The 17,213-nt window shown below is 33.0% G+C and overlaps 1 protein-coding gene across 1 annotated transcript in view; it reads left to right on the top strand.

Annotated features, from left to right (window-relative positions):
* rgs8 (regulator of G protein signaling 8) overlaps nucleotides 1–10,394 on the top strand; it is a 26,818-nt gene extending 16,424 nt beyond the window's left edge. The window contains exons 5-6 of the mRNA XM_056459094.1: nucleotides 5,899–6,065; nucleotides 9,575–10,394. Of these exons, the coding sequence (XP_056315069.1) occupies nucleotides 5,899–6,065; nucleotides 9,575–9,769 (362 nt within the window). The 3' untranslated portion in view covers nucleotides 9,770–10,394. The remainder of the gene's footprint in view (nucleotides 1–5,898; nucleotides 6,066–9,574) is intronic.
* Nucleotides 10,395–17,213: the final 6,819 nt, after the last annotated feature.

The raw sequence follows: 17,213 nt of genomic DNA, 5'->3' as shown, positions 1-17,213 counted from the left end.
AGCTGATTGTGTTCTGCTACTAGATTAGAGCAGTTGATGTCTTCTGATTCTTTGTATTTGATGCTGTGGCTCTCTGACTAATATGCATCAATGAAAACAGGGTTAAACTAAAACTTTGAAACAGAGTAAAGTGTATACAGTAATGTAAATAATCTGACTTGAATTAATATGTGCATTTTTATAAATGCATTTTTAGATTAGATTAGATTAGATTCAACTTTATTGTCATTACACATGTACAAGTACAAGGCAATGAAATGCAGTTTATGTCTAACCAGCAGTGCAATAGCAACAAGTGCAGGACACAGGTATAAGTTATAAAGTGCAGTTATAGAAAAACTATGGTAATATTTACAGATGGATGTACTATGAACATTATATACAGGTTGTATTAGCTATGAACAGCGATTTACAATAAATGAATATATGTACAGGTTGCTTTTAGTAATCAGAAGTGTGCAGATAGATAAACATAATTACAAATGTATATGTACAGTGGGTGTGTACAATTCAAATAAGTGAATCAGTGCAATGTAGTGCAATGAATATGTGCAAATTAAATGTGCAAATGTAAAACAGTGCAGTGATTGTGAGGAGTATAAGTTAGAGGTGTGTGGGGATGTATGGGGGGGGGGGGGGGGGGGCAAAAGAGTCAGTGAGGGGCAGAGTTCAAAAGGAAGACAGTTCTGGGAAAAAAGCTGTTCCTCAGTAATCATGTAATAAAAAAAAAGATCCAATTAAGACATAAAATAATAATAATAAATCCCCAATGCGAGAGGGGTCAGGATGTAGCTGCATCCAATGCTTTTTAATGCATGCTTCTAACCCCACCCCTAACTCTATCCCTTACAGTAACATTACTAGCTCCATTGAGTGTATTGTGTCTGACATTGCATCACTGAGATATGCAGTCTCAGCTTGCATCATCAAGGCTGCATCCAGACACTGATGCCCAATGCTAATACACTCAATGAAAATATTTGTTATCTTCTATTTAAAGGTGCACTGTTGTTTAGCCATGGTATGGTTCACCAGCAGCTTATGTAAGATGATCTCCATATTAACTTGAAGGACGCCATTTCTCTGTGAGTCACGCGTTTGGCTGAGACTTCTCTTGTCAATGGCTTATAAAATGACAGGCCTTATTTCCTCAGGCTTCTTTCCAACATCTATTAGAACTGTGTGTGTATGTGCGTGCGTGTGTGTGTCTTTTCCTGAATTTCACAGCACTGACACACCAGACGGGCTACAAATAGCCTGTTAACAGGACATTTGTTCATTCTGAATACTTCTGAAGTCTGTCAACAGTAGTACTCTGAAATGACAGACAGAAAATCACTCCATTTCCACTCCAGATCCATTATTAGCCAAAGCCAAGCAAACCCTGAATGCTAAATATCAATATGCCAATAATTATGACCTGATTGTCCCACAATGATTGAATCCCTTCACCTATTAAGCAAAATGTTAGTGTTGTTGTTAGGATGGAATTTTTTTTTAATGTAACATTAAGTGTGCTAGCTTGAGTCATCTATTCAGTGGTCAAGAGAGCTTAGCATGCTGCAATATAAGAAAGCACTTGTAATTACCAAAAAAAAAAAAAACACCAGTAAATTAAGAAAAGCTCTTCATCGGTTTGACAGCATATGTAATGCAAATTCTCACAAAACTAACAAATTCAGAATATGCGCATGCAATACATGCAAATAGGACTGAACACAATGGAAATGTTTCAAGCGGACAACAAAAATGTGACAGACCCTGTTTATTGTCCTGTTACTATTCCTCATTGAAGTTGTAGCAGTATTTTTTTCTGGTTATTTTAATATCCTGATTACACAATTACCTTGTGTCTTGTATGTTATTAGCCTCAATAAACATAACCTAAACAGCTGGGTCCGTCAAGTTTTTGGGTCCCCAAAACATTTGCTGCGTGGTGTTTTTTTGTTTTTGTATGTGCGTTCTTAATTTACAGCATGTTAAGCTCTCTCAGACACTGTACATTTAACAATTGAGGTAAATTTGGTTTTATAATATAACTTCAGAAAAGTATTCTTTGCTAATTCTAAATAGTGAAATCATATTAGCAGCCAATAACAATCAAAGTACAACACTGTTCACAGTATAATAAATTGTGCTAATGTTGTTTTGAAGTCATATTTACATGTGATTTTAGACCAAAGATTCAAAGAACCATGGTAAACAGTATAGGGTGCATGTTACAAGTGCAAATTGAATGAATGTGCGAATATAAAACCAATTTCACCTCAATCATTAACACACTTGTCAATGTCAAAATGACTGAGATGTCAACAGTCAAATCAAATTAGGCAGAGTATTCATTTCATTGTAGCAAAATACAAATTCTAGCATAAAGAATCAGTTTAACATTGAACAAGAGCTAGGTAAGATTGGAGTACAAATGATTGAATATGTATATTTGAACAAATCCAGCTGTGATCTGGCAAATGCAACTAAGAAGATAAAATAAACAATAACATCTTAGGGCAAAGCTATATTTAAAGTGTACTGTGAGAAGCACTGTATTGAAAATCAATTGGTTTAAAACAGAGTAAAAACTAATATCAATTTTAATTTTATAAATGCATTGAACAGCTTGGCATAAAGTCAAAATCGTGACATTTAGGCAAAAAAAAAATATTTTTATTTGAAAAAAATATATATATTAAACATTACAAAAAACAAATATATTAGTTATATATATATATATTATTATATATTATTATATATTATTATTAAATATATATATATATATATATATATATATATATATATATATATATATATATATATATATATATATATTTATTATTATTATTATTATTATTATTTTATAATATAAGTATATGAAAATAATTACCTACAAAACATAAGTACACTGCTAGTTAGACCTAAACTGCATTTCGTTGCCTTGTACGTGTACATGTGTAATGACAATAAAGTTGAATCTAATCTAATCTAATCTAAAAATGCATTTATAAAAACCATATATTAATTCAAGTCAGATTATTTACATTACTGTATACACTTTACTCTGCTTTAAAGTTTTAGTTTAACCCTGTAAAATACTTAATATAATACTTTCATGATAAATATTTTTGTTTGTAATCTTTTTTTTTCCAACCACATCTTACAAAAGATGGCCACTAAAATGCAATGCAGTTTACAGTATACAAATATATACTATCATTTATTTTTGTACCTTTTGTCTATGTTGGAATTGGTGGTTCATTCCGCTGTGGTGACCCCTGATAAATCAGGGACTAAGCCAAAGTAAAATAAATGAATGGTCTACGTTTGTACCAAAAGGGTACACTTTTGTAGATTTAAGATATGAGGAGGTACACCTTGGAATATCGATATAGATATTTTCTGTTCAGGATAGTTTTTAATGCTTTTCTGGTTTAATATGTTATTGGCACCTAAAAGGCACCTATAAATAGAATGTATTATTATTATTATTATTATTATTATTATTATTATTATTATTATTATTACACATTTGTACTTTTCAGGTACTAATTTGTACCTTTAAGATACAGATGTACACGTGATAGTGTGTACCTTTATAAAAAGTGTTCCTATACAAAAGAGACAGCTTTCGTACTTTTATTTGCAAGATAAAGTTAACTATGGTCACTAATTATAATTGCTTTACAAATAAAATCACTTCTGTAATTCTCTGTGCATTTGATGAGGACATTTTGTCTTTGATAACGTTGAATGCAGTGCCTTTTAAAATAGTCAGAATTATCAGTTTTTCTAAGGTTATTTTTCCCCTTAGACACATTTTATTTCAGAATGTGGTTAAATTGTTGTGACTGCATTTAAAAGCACAAAAACATTGTCCTACTGAATCACAAAACTCTGCTGATATAATGATGATGACATAATAATAGTAATTACAAATGTTCTGTATTTCACTGCCTGTTATTGCTGTGTCAATTAATGAATAGAGTATGCTGGGTAAAATCTCCCTCTCAGGTAGTATGATCAGTAAAAAAACAAAAAAACAAAAAAAAAACACACACACATTTCACATACAAATGGCTTCCTGTGTAGCAGAGGACATGTTCTGCGGAAAATCACTTTTAAAAGAAAAACAACAATGGCAGACCAAAGGAGAACATTTTGTTCCGGTGCACCAGAAGAACATTTTGCCTCGGTACCATCTCTTGATTGTCTTTTCATTGAATTTCCCAAGAACACTATTGTCTCGGTTACCCTCCCTGCTGTTTGTATGGACTTTAACAGTATCCATGAGAAGCCTGCCTCACACAAAAGAATACAGACTAACAAACTAAATGCTTTACAGTACAAAAGGCCATATGGTGTTCATGAAATGATCAACAAGTGATATGTTAAATAGAGCATAGACTCAAAAATATTGACTGGAATTTTGTATATTCAGTTAGCATTAATTTGATAAATTCTAATTCGTTAGTGAAGTATGTTGGTTGTTGGAGGAAAATTGACTTCTCAGTTTGTTATAACGCTGACATTTTGATGCCAAATTGTAGTTATTAATGTAATACTCGCTTTAGGCAATTTATCCTGACTTCCTGAATACTTACCTGACTTCGTTGTTCATGGATCCATGTGAGCAGGAATCATTTTCACAGTATAGACAGTATAGTTTTTGTATGTTGAAAGTTTGCATTTTAGTACATTTTTTATCATGTAAATATTTTCATGAGCTCTCTGATTGATTTAACAAAAGTACATTCGAGAAGATGGGATGACCTATAGTTTGCTCAGAGGTGGGTACACTTAAAAAGACATCACCAATGACATGGAAGTCAATCAGGTGAAATTATAGATTTGATTTGTACAGTATAAAAAACTAGCTGCGCGTTTCCATTTACACTTTGAGATAACAGACACAGCAGAAACCTAATTTACAAAAATCGAAACGAGTGAACATTTTATGTGATCTCACCTTTTACCAGAAGTCTTTTTTATTGTGTACCAGGTGAGCTACAGTGCAAGTTCACTATATACAAATGTTGATATATTTGGAGCTATTAATGAAATACAAACATTAAAGGCCCTCTGAATTGCTTTGAAATGTGCATATTATTATTTGATATTTGAAACATGAAAAATGAATAGGATAGTAGCTCCTCCCCTTTTAATAGCATTTAGTTTTCTCATAGCTCTGCCAGTGAGAGTGGTTGAGCTCAACCGCATGAAATGAAAAGCAAATGAGAAGCGTTTTGAAGGAGATGCACGACAAATACTAGAGATCATTTGATTGGTCAAGATTTTTGAAAATAATAGGTGTATGTGTTACATGAATTAAAAAAAAAAAAGTTGATTATTTAGGCGGAGGTGACAAACTGCAAGTTTTGGATGTTTATATCAGGTTTATATCTTCTAAACACACATTTTGGTATTATTATTATTTTATTATTATTTTATAGCACAATAGATATCCTTAAAACTAACATACCGATACTAACGTCTAAAAAAACTTTAATTTCATGGGACCTTTAACGTAGTGTATTATTTCTAAATCTTATACTATATAAAAGTGTTTGAGGTCGTAACATTATTGCATTTCATTAAAATAAGTATTTATTAATCATCTGCACCCTTTATTCAAAATATGTGTTGTTGCTACCACTAATATATATTTCAGCTGCAATATATCGTGCATTTATTTAATTATTACAGTTTTACAGTCAGAATCTCACATTTTAATTGCATAACGAATGTGACAACAAGCATAACATGATTTTGATGAACGAATGCAACTTTATGTCCTTGGAAAGCTATTATTTTAACTACTCTGGCCTAATATGTGATATAAGGCATGGCAAAGTTGACTGTAAATGTAACAAGATGTTTATTCTTAATCTTATTCATCTTTATCAGATGGTCTCGCTGCATTCAGAACCTTCCTGAAAACAGAGTTCAGTGATGAAAACATTGAGTTCTGGTTGGCCTGTGAGGACTATAAAAAGATCAAATCCCCTGCTAAGATGATGTCCAAGGCCAATAAGATCTACAAGGAATTTATTGACGTTCATGCGCCCAGAGAGGTATGTTGACTCCTTCCATAAAACCATAGTAACTATACCTGAACATACAGTACTCATATTACATGAGATGAATTTGTTTAAATACCTAAAGCAATATGCACAATGTTTGCTAATGACATAATTGCGAAGAGTATATTAAAATACACGTACGTTTTTGTTCATTGATTGTACATCACAGTACAGTACATTAGACTTTGTCCTGTTTATTTGGTTTATTTTTATTTCTGAGACAAGAAGTCATTTTAAATATTTATATTTTGCCTATATCATTCAATCTACTAGGTTTTGCCCATTTGTACAGATCAAAACAAGTTGTGTTGTTGTTATTGTTACATATACATACATACACATACATACATACATACATACATATACATACATACATGCATACATACATATATATGTAGAGATGAAGTCAGAACCCCCACCCTGCCTCCCCCCACCCGGTTATTTTTTTTTTCCAATTTATGTTTAACGGAGAGAAGATTTTCTCGACACATTTCTAAACATATTTGTTTTAGTAACTAATTTTTAAATAATTGATTTATTTTATCTTTGCCATGATCACAGTAAATAATATTTGACTAGATATTTTTCAAGATACTTCTATACAGCTTAAAGTGACATTTAAAGGCTTAACTAGGTTAATTAGGTTAACTAGGCAGGTTAGGGTAATTAGGCAAGTTATTGTATAATGATGGTTTGTTCTGTAGACTATCAAAAAATATATATATAGCTTAAAGGGGCTAATAATTTTGACCTTAAAATTGCTTTTAAAAAATTAAAAACTGCTTTTATTCTAGCCGAAATAAAAACAAATAAGACTTTCTCCAGGAGAAAAATATTATCAGACATACTGTGAAAATTTCCTTGCTCTGTTAAACATTATTTGAGAAATATAATAAATAAATAAATAAATCAAAGGGGCACTAATAATTCTTACTTCAACTGTGTGTATAAATAAATAAATAAATAAATAAATTACATCACCCATATTTTGATTTAAGGAGCTGCCTTTTATATCAAATAGTTTATAAACATTGTCTGTCCAAAAAATAAGTCACACACTTTAACAGTTTGTTGGATTGCCTTTAGCTTTGATTACAGCATGAATTTCCAGTGGCATCGCTTTAATATTATTTTGCTATGTCGCAACATTTATTCCCATCCAGAGTTGAATTATTTTTCTATAAACATATTGTATTGATGAAGAATCGGGCTGCTGGGCAACAAATTATTTAGCACACACCAAAGATTCTCAATACGGTTAAGTTCTGGACTCTGTGGTGGCCAATCAATGAGTACAAATGATTTCTCATCCTCTCTGAACCACTGACTCTCTGCATCAGTTAGGGTTAAATAACTTGTTATTAGCTGAAACTTAATAATCTATTTAGTAGTTACCAAATGGGAGGATCTTACTGTAACTGTTTGCTTATTACGTCTAGGTGATGAACATTTGGCATTTGAATGTTGAGAGTCAACATTTAATTAAAAAATAATATTGTTATTTCAAATATGTTATAATATCTCACTTTTTGAATAAAAAGGTGCCTGGAGAACTTAACAAGTCACTTAAAAATTCTGCTTAAACATTTATACAGTAGTTACTATTAATAAACTTGACTGATGGTGAACACTGTTACAACTGAATATAAAAAACTGTGCCATTTTAGTTATAAAACTGCAGTTTCAAATCAATGAAGCACTTCCGTGTGAGATGTGTGCTATATGCGTGTTTACCTCCCTCAGAGTTTGTTCTTTAGCACCACCTACGCTCAGTTTAGCTCTTCACTGGCATCAAACCTGAAGATCATCTTCTTTTTCAGCATGACCTTAAGATACTTTGTGATTCACTGCCTATTATTTGTGAAGCACAGCACTGTCCTTTAGCGTCCTGACCCTGTGGGTCACAGAAAATACAAATAGCTCCAGTCTGGCTCCATTAAGATTGGACATAGATACCAAATATAATAATCCTGCTGTCTTGGGTTAACCAGGGCATAAACTAAATACAATTTGTGATGGTGGGGAAGCATAAAAAACATGATCACCGCAAATAGTGATAGATGTTGATGTGAAGTTTATTGACCAGACTATTTATATTCCTCCTTTATTGGTGGAGCTAACTCTTTGAATCCATGCAGGACATTAGTACATATTTTTGTAACTCTAAAGGTTAATGTACACTACTAAAGTTTGGGGTCAGTAGGATTCTTAAATGTTGTAAAATAGGCTTATCCTGCTCACCTAGGCTGCATTTATTTAATCAAAAATACAGTACAAACTGTACAATTATGACATGTTATTGCACTTGAAAATAACTGTTCAAATGTAGTTTATAATTTAATTTAATAATTTATTCCAGTGATTTAAGATGAATTTTCAGCTTCATCCCTCCAGTCTTCAGAGTCACATGATCCTTCAGAAATCCCTCTAATATTAACTATTATTCTCATTATTCTTCTTTTTATTATTATTAATATTATAATTATTAATGTTATAATAATAAAAGCAATAATGATTGGAGTAATATTTTCATTTGAAATTACATACAATAAGAAAGCAGTTTTTTTTAATTTATGTCTGCAAACATTTTTGTTGTTTTATGCAGAAAGCTATGCTCTAAATGACAATATTTTATGTCAAATTTGAAAGAAATGTCATTATAGAAATGTCATTATAGAAACTAAGGGTGCTTTTATGCCTGCCTCATTTAGTTCACTTAAAATGTACCAGAGTATGTTTGCTTTTTGGTGCTGTTCAACTGGGCAGGTGTGAAAGTGGGAATCATACTCGGGAGTGCACCAAAAGCAGACCAAACAAGCCAAGTACCAGACTTGCTCGAAAAGGTGGTATGCTTTCAAATGAACCCTAGACCAGATTGGGGTGAGAACGTGAACAGACGCAAATGCAAAATGTATTTTACTTTTTTTGGACTAAACCAGCTTCTGTAATCAGCTGAAATGTGCACTCTGTGATAAGAAAAGTTTTTTGACATTTTACCGCAATTATGGCAGGTCTCGGACAAACATGGAGTTGAGGTCATTACTGCCTGCTGACTTTTCCTCTGCTCTTTGTTCCCTTACGTGTGTTGTGCACAAGAATTTCCCATTTGTAAAGTCTGGCTAATTAAAATGGAGTTTAAACCAAAACAGCTAAAAAAATGAAAATAAAAAACCTCAGTCCAGATCAATGCAAACATACTACAGATGTGAAAGCACCCAAAAACAAAAGTTGTTTTTCTTAAATGGACAGTTGGACACCCAAAAATGAAAATGTACTCTATTTATTCACTCTCAAGTGGTTGCAAACCTTTTGTAATAATATAGCCACTGACATCCATTGTATAAAAAAAAACCTATTGAATTCAATCGATAACGTTTTCTAACATTAGCATAGCTGTGTATTTATGCATATTAACTGATCAGCACTATGCAGTACTGATCATTTGATTCCATGAAGGACAATAATACAACGTAATATTCTCTCTTTTTTTATCTCTAAAGGTTAACATAGACCACAGGACCAGAGAGGAAACCAAAAATAGGCTTCTGGAACCGACTCCACACAGTCTCAACGAAGTACAAGCTAAAGTGTACAGCCTGATGGAGAAGGACTCGTATCCTCGGTTTATAAGATCAAAGATCTATCAGGACTTACTGAACAGGACACAGATTTACTGTCAGAGGAAGTCTGTTTAAAGGTGAACGTCTGTTTGCTCGCCTGGCTAGATGATACTGAGATAATAAAGCAGACTTTAATTGTTATATATAGCATAGTCTGTGTGTTTGCACAATAATTAGATGAGAATAATCAAATAAAAAAGGTCAAAAATGAACTAGTTCCTTTGCTAGTTTGCATCTAAAGTAAAATATGACCCTGTACTGTGCTTCTTTGCCCAGTTTGTAACATGTGGCTCTATTCTCTCCCTTTTGATTGTGATAGAATGCTCAATGTTTCTTCTGAATGCTGGCAAGCATGTAAATCTACATGGGTAATGTGTAAGAGTAGAGTACAAGAATTTATTTTTCTTATCTTCAATGTCACTTACAGTATGTTCCGATAAAACAGCCGAAGACATGCCTGCTGTTTTGCATGCAGCCTCCTGTGTTTATCTTTTGATGACTCTATTCCCTTAAAATCTAAATCTAAAGTACGTTGACCACACAAATTTGCGCACAACAAATCGCTTTCTCAACAAAAATATATTTTAAAAGTATTTGACAATGTAATATTTATCTTTGTTTATTAATTTATTTAGTTATTCTTTCACTTGTTGATGTTCTGATGGTTTACAATGACATGTTCTCCAGTGATATAGATCAAATAAAGCATGTCACTTTAATCGCAGTGTTGTGTTGTTGTTGTTTTTTTCATACGGGTGAATAAATAGAATATGCTGCACATATGAATGTTTATCAAGGTTTGAGGGTTCTCTGTGTTAAAAAAATAAGGATAGCAAAATGTGCAACCACAAGTAAACACAAGTACAGCATGTTCAAAGTTTCAGCAGTCACAGTGACAGTGGTTGAAAGTACATTACTCATCTTAAAGTGATAGTTCACCACTCATCTTTGGGCCATATGAAACGTAGCTCACTTTTTCCTTGAGCATAAGCACATTTTTGCGTTTATCCTGGACAATTCAACCTTAATCAATAACATGTTAACAAATAGCATAATCTCAGGAAAGTGTAAGTTCACAAAAAAATGTCACTATACAATGAAAACATGGTTTAGACCAGGGATCACCAAACTTGTTCCTGCAGGGCTGGTGTCCTGCAGATTTTAGCTCCAACCCTAAATCAAACACACCTGAACAAGCTAATCAAGGGTATACTAGGTATACTTGAAACATCCAGGCAGGTGTGTTAAGGCAAGTTGGAGCTAAACTCTGCAGGGACACTGGCCCTCTAGGACCAAAACTGGTGACCCCTGGTTTAGACTGTCAGAAATTCACCCACAGTAAATTAAAGGTAACTGTTGTAAATAATGTTCAGTTTCTTGCACAGACTGATCTTTTTTTTATTCATAAGACATCAATGTATTGTATTATAAGAAGTTAATATTCTTATGCCTGTATGGTTTTTTTACTCAATGTCCCCTTCGCTCTTGACTTGCACGATGACAAAAATCTTCTTTAATGTTCCAACATAAAGTATTTAAGTATTAGTAGACTTATGTTAAAGAGATGGTTAACCCAAAAATGAAAATGTACTCACCCTCAAGTTTCATACATACACTCTCAGAAATAAAGGTACGTGAGCTGTCACTGGGGAGGTGCCTTTTCAAAAGGTACAAATTTGTACCTAAAAGGTCTATATTAATACTTTAAGGGAACATATTTGTACCTAAAAAGTACAAAAGTGTTCCTCTTAAAATTTTTTAGGTTCTAATATATAATTTTGAGGTACCAATATGGACCCTTTGAAAAGGTACCACCCCAGTGACAGTTTGCAGACCTTTATTTCTGAGAGTGTAAAATATTTGAAAAAAAGTTAGACACCGGTAACCACTGACTTACAGAGAAAGAGAAAAAAAATATTATGGAAGTCAATGATTAGACAATTCCAAATTTTTTTTCAAAATAATTCGTTTTGTCTTTAATAAAAGATAAAAACTCAAACAGGTTTGTGGCAAGTGACGGGTGAGTAAATGATGGCAGAATTGTGGGGAGTGAACTGTCCCATTAAGGTTAAGGTTAGTACAATAAGCTGATGTACACTGTACATGCAAGTATTTTAGTTACCAGGGGTCAGATTCAAGAAATAAATCTTAAGAAATAACTTATGAAATCTTTTAGTTGAGATAAATTCTGAGTGCAATTTTTAAAAACCCATTTTTTTTTATCTTAAATTTCTCCTAAAGACATAATTTTTCCTTCTTTATGAATAAAAAATAAACAAATTTATAAAATTTAAATATAGCTTAAAATTTTTTTTATTACCACTACATTTTAATTGTATCACTTTATACTAATTCACCAACTGACAAAAGAGAATATTGACTGTTTATAAGTACTTATAAAGTATAATCTTATTCTACACCCCTAATCCTACCCATAACCCCAACCTTACTTTTAATAAGCAGTTAATCAGTTTTTAGCTAAAAAATAAAATGTGATAAGTCGTATATTGTACCTGTTAATAATTAAAAACAAAAAAAAAGCATTACAAGTCTTTCAAACAGTCTATTGGCAGCTATTTGACATTACAAAGTTACTTTTAGTAAATAATGGCTAAAGCAGACCATGGGAATAAAGTGCTTTTATGGGTTATATCTAGTATTAAAAATTTTTCTAACAATACATGTTGCTTTTCTGGCATGATATAATCCTCTAGTCTAGAATAAAGAAGTACAAATGATCTAAGCCAGCTTGCACATGTTCTAAAACTCTTCAGCACACAGATGTGAAGCCCTTGGCTCATTTGGTTCTTCCATAGGCTGTAGCCCAGATGGAATAATTAGATCTTCCACCCCTTCAGATCAGAGCTCCCTAAACACTGTTTAAGACAGAGAGAACATCTGCCAGCCTGGGGCAAAGTCCTCCCTGGAGGCTTCGCAAATAGATTCACGAGTCACAGACACATGACTGCCTATCAGAGCAATGTAGCGGCCTGTTATCTTGGGAGAACAAGGGGAACCATTCAGGTGAGAGCTCAGGTTAATTACAGTATCTTCCCTCTCTTTTAAAAAATCCTTCTATTCACACAGCCAAAGTTAGTGTTCCACTGATGAATGCATTTGATGGTGCTTATGTGGAGATGATGAGAAGTGATGCTGCATGCAAGCGTAATCAAGTATGACAATATTTAAATTCTCATTGGAATGTTCACCTTAGACGCTTCTGTCTATATGCGCACTGGTCTGCATGGTTGGAAAAAAAGGTGAAGCACAGCTGCAAACTCTAGACAGACAGACTGATTCTTTTTTGTTCATTTATTCTGCTCAAATTGTTCGTTTTATACATTTTAGCTACTTTATTTATTCACATTGTTTATTTATTTGTTCATTTATTTCCTGAATAGTAGGGCGTTTATGTATATCCTGATGATATTCCTAATTTTAGCTACTTGTTGACTTATTTTTGTTTGAGAAAACAATTACAAACTGTTGAGCTGTTAAAATGTAAATAATGTTCATTTAAAAAAGTTCAATCATTTAATGCAAAATATTATATGAATGGGGCATCACGGTTGCGCAGTGGTTCACACCATCGCCTCACAGCAAGAAGGTCGCTGGTTCGAGCCCCAACCAGCATGTTTAGGTAAGTTAGGATTACATTTTTTTTTTCAATTTGCTTAATAGCAGAATAATGAGAGAAAGATTTTTTGAGAAATGTTTATAACTTTTCTTGAAAGTCAAAAGTTACATACAATAAGATTATTATGCCTCTGAAAAGGCCCAGATGATGATGTCAAAGTTTTGGAAGTTTCTGATTGGCTAATTGACAACATTTGAGTTAATTGGAGGTACAACTGTAGATTAGTATTTAAGGAAAACCTCAAACACACTGCTTCCTTGTGTGACAACATTGGAAAATCAAAAGAAATCAGCCAAGACATCCAGAAGTCTGTTTTTTCTTTGGGTACAATTTCTAGATGCTTGAAGGAGCCACGTTCATAGATATAAACAACATGGGAATGTCCAGCCATCATACCGCTCAGGAAGAAGAATGATACTATTTCACAGAGATGAACGTGCTGTGCGAACTGTGTATATCAACCCCAGAACAAAAGCAAAAGATGCTGTAAAGATGCTGGCTGAAGCTAGTAAGAGTTTCATTATTCACAGTGAAACGAGTCCTACTGACATGGGCTGAAAGGCCACTCAGTAAGGAAGAATCCATTACTCCAAAAGTATCATAAAAAAGCCAGATTACAATTTGCAAAAATCACACTGGAAAAAAAAAGAGTTTAAGTTTTGGAGACGTGTTCTGTGGTCTGATGGAACTAAAATTAAAATGTTTGACCAGCGTTACATTTGGAGGACTAAAAGGGAAGCTTACAAACCTAGGAACACCATCCCGACTGTAAAATATGGGGGTGACAACATCATGTTATGGGAGTGTTTTTCTGCAGGAGGGACTGGTGCACTTCACAGATTAGATGGCAGAATGAACATTATGTAGAAATATTGAAGCAACATCTCGAAACATCAGGAAATTAAAGCTTGGCCACAAATGGGTCTTCTAAATGGACCATGACCCTAAGCGTACTGCCAAATTAGTTAAAATGTGCTTTAAGGACAACAGAGTGAATGTTTTGGAGTAGCCATCACAAAGCCCTGATCTCAATCCTATAGAAAATTTGTGGGCAGAGTTGAAAAAGCATGTGTGACAAAAAGCAGGCAAGACAGCGTACAAATCTGACTCAGTTACACCAGTTCTGTCAGGAGGAATGGGCCAAAATTCCAGCAAAGTATTGTGAGAGTCTTGTGGAAGGATACCCAAAATGTTAGAACCAAGTTATAAAGGCAAAGCAAAAAAATACTAAGGAAATGCAGACTTTTGACTGTCTAGAAATTTATAAAAAATTCTCAATTCTCTAATTAGTCTGGCATTTAGCAAATGTAAATCATTTTGGTAATCTCAACAAACCTAAAATAATCAACATTTAATATGATTTGATATCAGACATTTTTTTAATTGATTTGTGCCTTTTTTATAGTGTAAGTAAACTTCTAGGTTCAACTGTATGTATCTATGTATGGGTCCCACTGTGTTGTGGCTGGAAGGGCATCCGCTGCTTAAAACATAAGATGGATAAGTTGGCGGTTTATTCCGCCGTGGCGACCCCTGAAGAATAAGGGACTCAGCCGAAGGTAAATGAATGAAAGAATATTAAATGAATGCATATGCCCATGGCTAGTAACAGTTTGAAATTTTGGCTTTAAGATAACCTGAAATTTCATATTAAACTAAATTAAACTAAAACAGAAAGACAAATTGTTGAGAAAAATTATTTAAGACATGTAGACACATATCTAGACCAACACCTGACATTTTCTGGTAACATCATATGCAGTATATCAGAAACGAAGGCCATCTGAGCAGGTATGACTTATTAAACTCTTCTAACAGCCTATTTATAAGTACCAGGACCATGTGAATGTTAGCCAATACTCAAGGTTTTCAAAACAGTAATGCCAGGAATCACTGCAAGGCTGGCCTTTACTAATAATAAGCTGACGTATGTAAATTCCCGGACAAAACCCCCGCTCATTGAGCTTCAGGGCTCACTCACGGCACTTCAGGGGCATTAGAGCGGACAGTACCTCATGCCGGAGATTTGCACTATGCTGTGACAGTGCTCTGTTTTTCCCCTGTACTGCCAGGAAGCTAATTGTAACATAACAAGCAGGATAGAAACATTAGTGAGCTTTTATTTAAGGTTCTGGGTGACCACATTATTACTCACAAATCTGTTTTCACAATTTGAGCATGTTATATTTGTCTATTGTACAAAATTACAGTTAACATTTATTTCATCATCCTAAATAGTGTACATGTTCATACTGAGACCAAAATATCACAGTTTTCTGTTTCATTTCATTTCAAGTTTACTTTATTTAACCTATTTTTCACTTTATTTTACTTGTATTGTATTCAAAAAGAACCTCATCATACATGCCTTTTCATTAATTGCCTGAGTTGCCCACTGCTTAGATGATGAAGCTTTAATTTTCTAGCAGTGTTCAGATTATCTCATCTTCTATTGTATTGGACTTTTTTTTTTTTTTCTTTTCTGTAATTTTTTTTTTTTTTTTTAATTTTGTCATTTTGTTGTTGTTGGTAATATCTGCTTTTTAAGTGTGACGTCCCCCAATGCGGCTTCCGGGTCCAAGTGCACTATCAAATTGTACGAGGAGACTCAACATATATTAATAATAAACGTTTACAAAGCGATGTAATACTTTTGAAAATCACAATATTATATATATATATATATATATATATATATATATATATATATATATATATATATATATATATTATATATATATATATATATATATATATATATATATACACACATACACACACATATATATACTTATACAGTTGAAGTCAGAATTATTTGCCCCTGTTTATATTTTCCCTAATTTTTTATTAACTGAAAGAAAATTCTCAACACATTTCTAAACATAATAGTTTTAATAATTCATTTATAATAACTGATTTATTTGATCTTTCCATGATGACAGTAAATAACATTTTACTAGATATTTTCAAGACACTAGTATTCAGCTTTAAAAACATTTAAAGGCTTAACTAGGTTTATTAGGTTAACTAGGCAGGTTAAGGTAATTGGGCAAGTCATTGTATAATGATTGTTTGTTCTGTAGACTATCAGAAAAAAAATTAGCTTAAAGGAGTTAATAATTTTGACCTAAATTTTTTTTTTTATATATATAAACTGCTTTTATTCTAGTCAAATAAAACAAATTAGACTTTTTCTAGAAGAAAAAATATTATCAGACATACTGTGAAAACTTCCTTGCTCTGTCAACATCCAAACAAATATTTAAAAAAGAAAAAAAAATTCAAAGGGGGGCTAATAATTCTGACTTCAACTGTGTGCGTGTATGTATATATTTATTTATTTTCCATTAATTAATTTTTTTTTCTATTTTTACTTTGAAAAGCTGAATGAAAACACATAGCCACATTATGATCTGCCATTGTCTGAAACTCTGTCCTCCAGAAAGCCGTTTCAGTTTTCAGCAGGTTTCTACTGTACATAAATAGCTTTTAGAAAAATACCACCTCTAACCCATATACTAAGACATTTCAATTGGGGAGTAGATAAGGGGGTATATTGCCCCTTCTCTGCATGGTCAAACTGACATGTAACCAGGTCTGTGATTAAAACCTCACAGGCCTCCTTACACTCAGTCCCAGCCCCATGCAGAGAAACCAAAGACACCATGCAAAGTCTATTAAATGTGCTTTTTTTATTCATCTGAAACTGTAACTTGGCACTTTCCCACCTTCTTAAATCAACAGCATATTTTTAAATCTTTCTTTCTCTCTCTCTCTCTCTCTCTCTCTCTCTCTCTCTCTCTCTCTCTCTCTCTCTCTCTATCACTTTAATATATTACATTAAAGGTGCTGTATGTAAGTTTTTGACTCTTCTAAAGCATA

This window comes from Danio aesculapii, chromosome 6, assembly GCF_903798145.1.
Source record: "Danio aesculapii chromosome 6, fDanAes4.1, whole genome shotgun sequence".
NCBI lineage: Eukaryota > Metazoa > Chordata > Actinopteri > Cypriniformes > Danionidae > Danio > Danio aesculapii.
The sequence above is the reverse complement of the archived record's forward strand: the minus strand, read 5'-3'. Positions and strand labels throughout refer to the sequence as shown.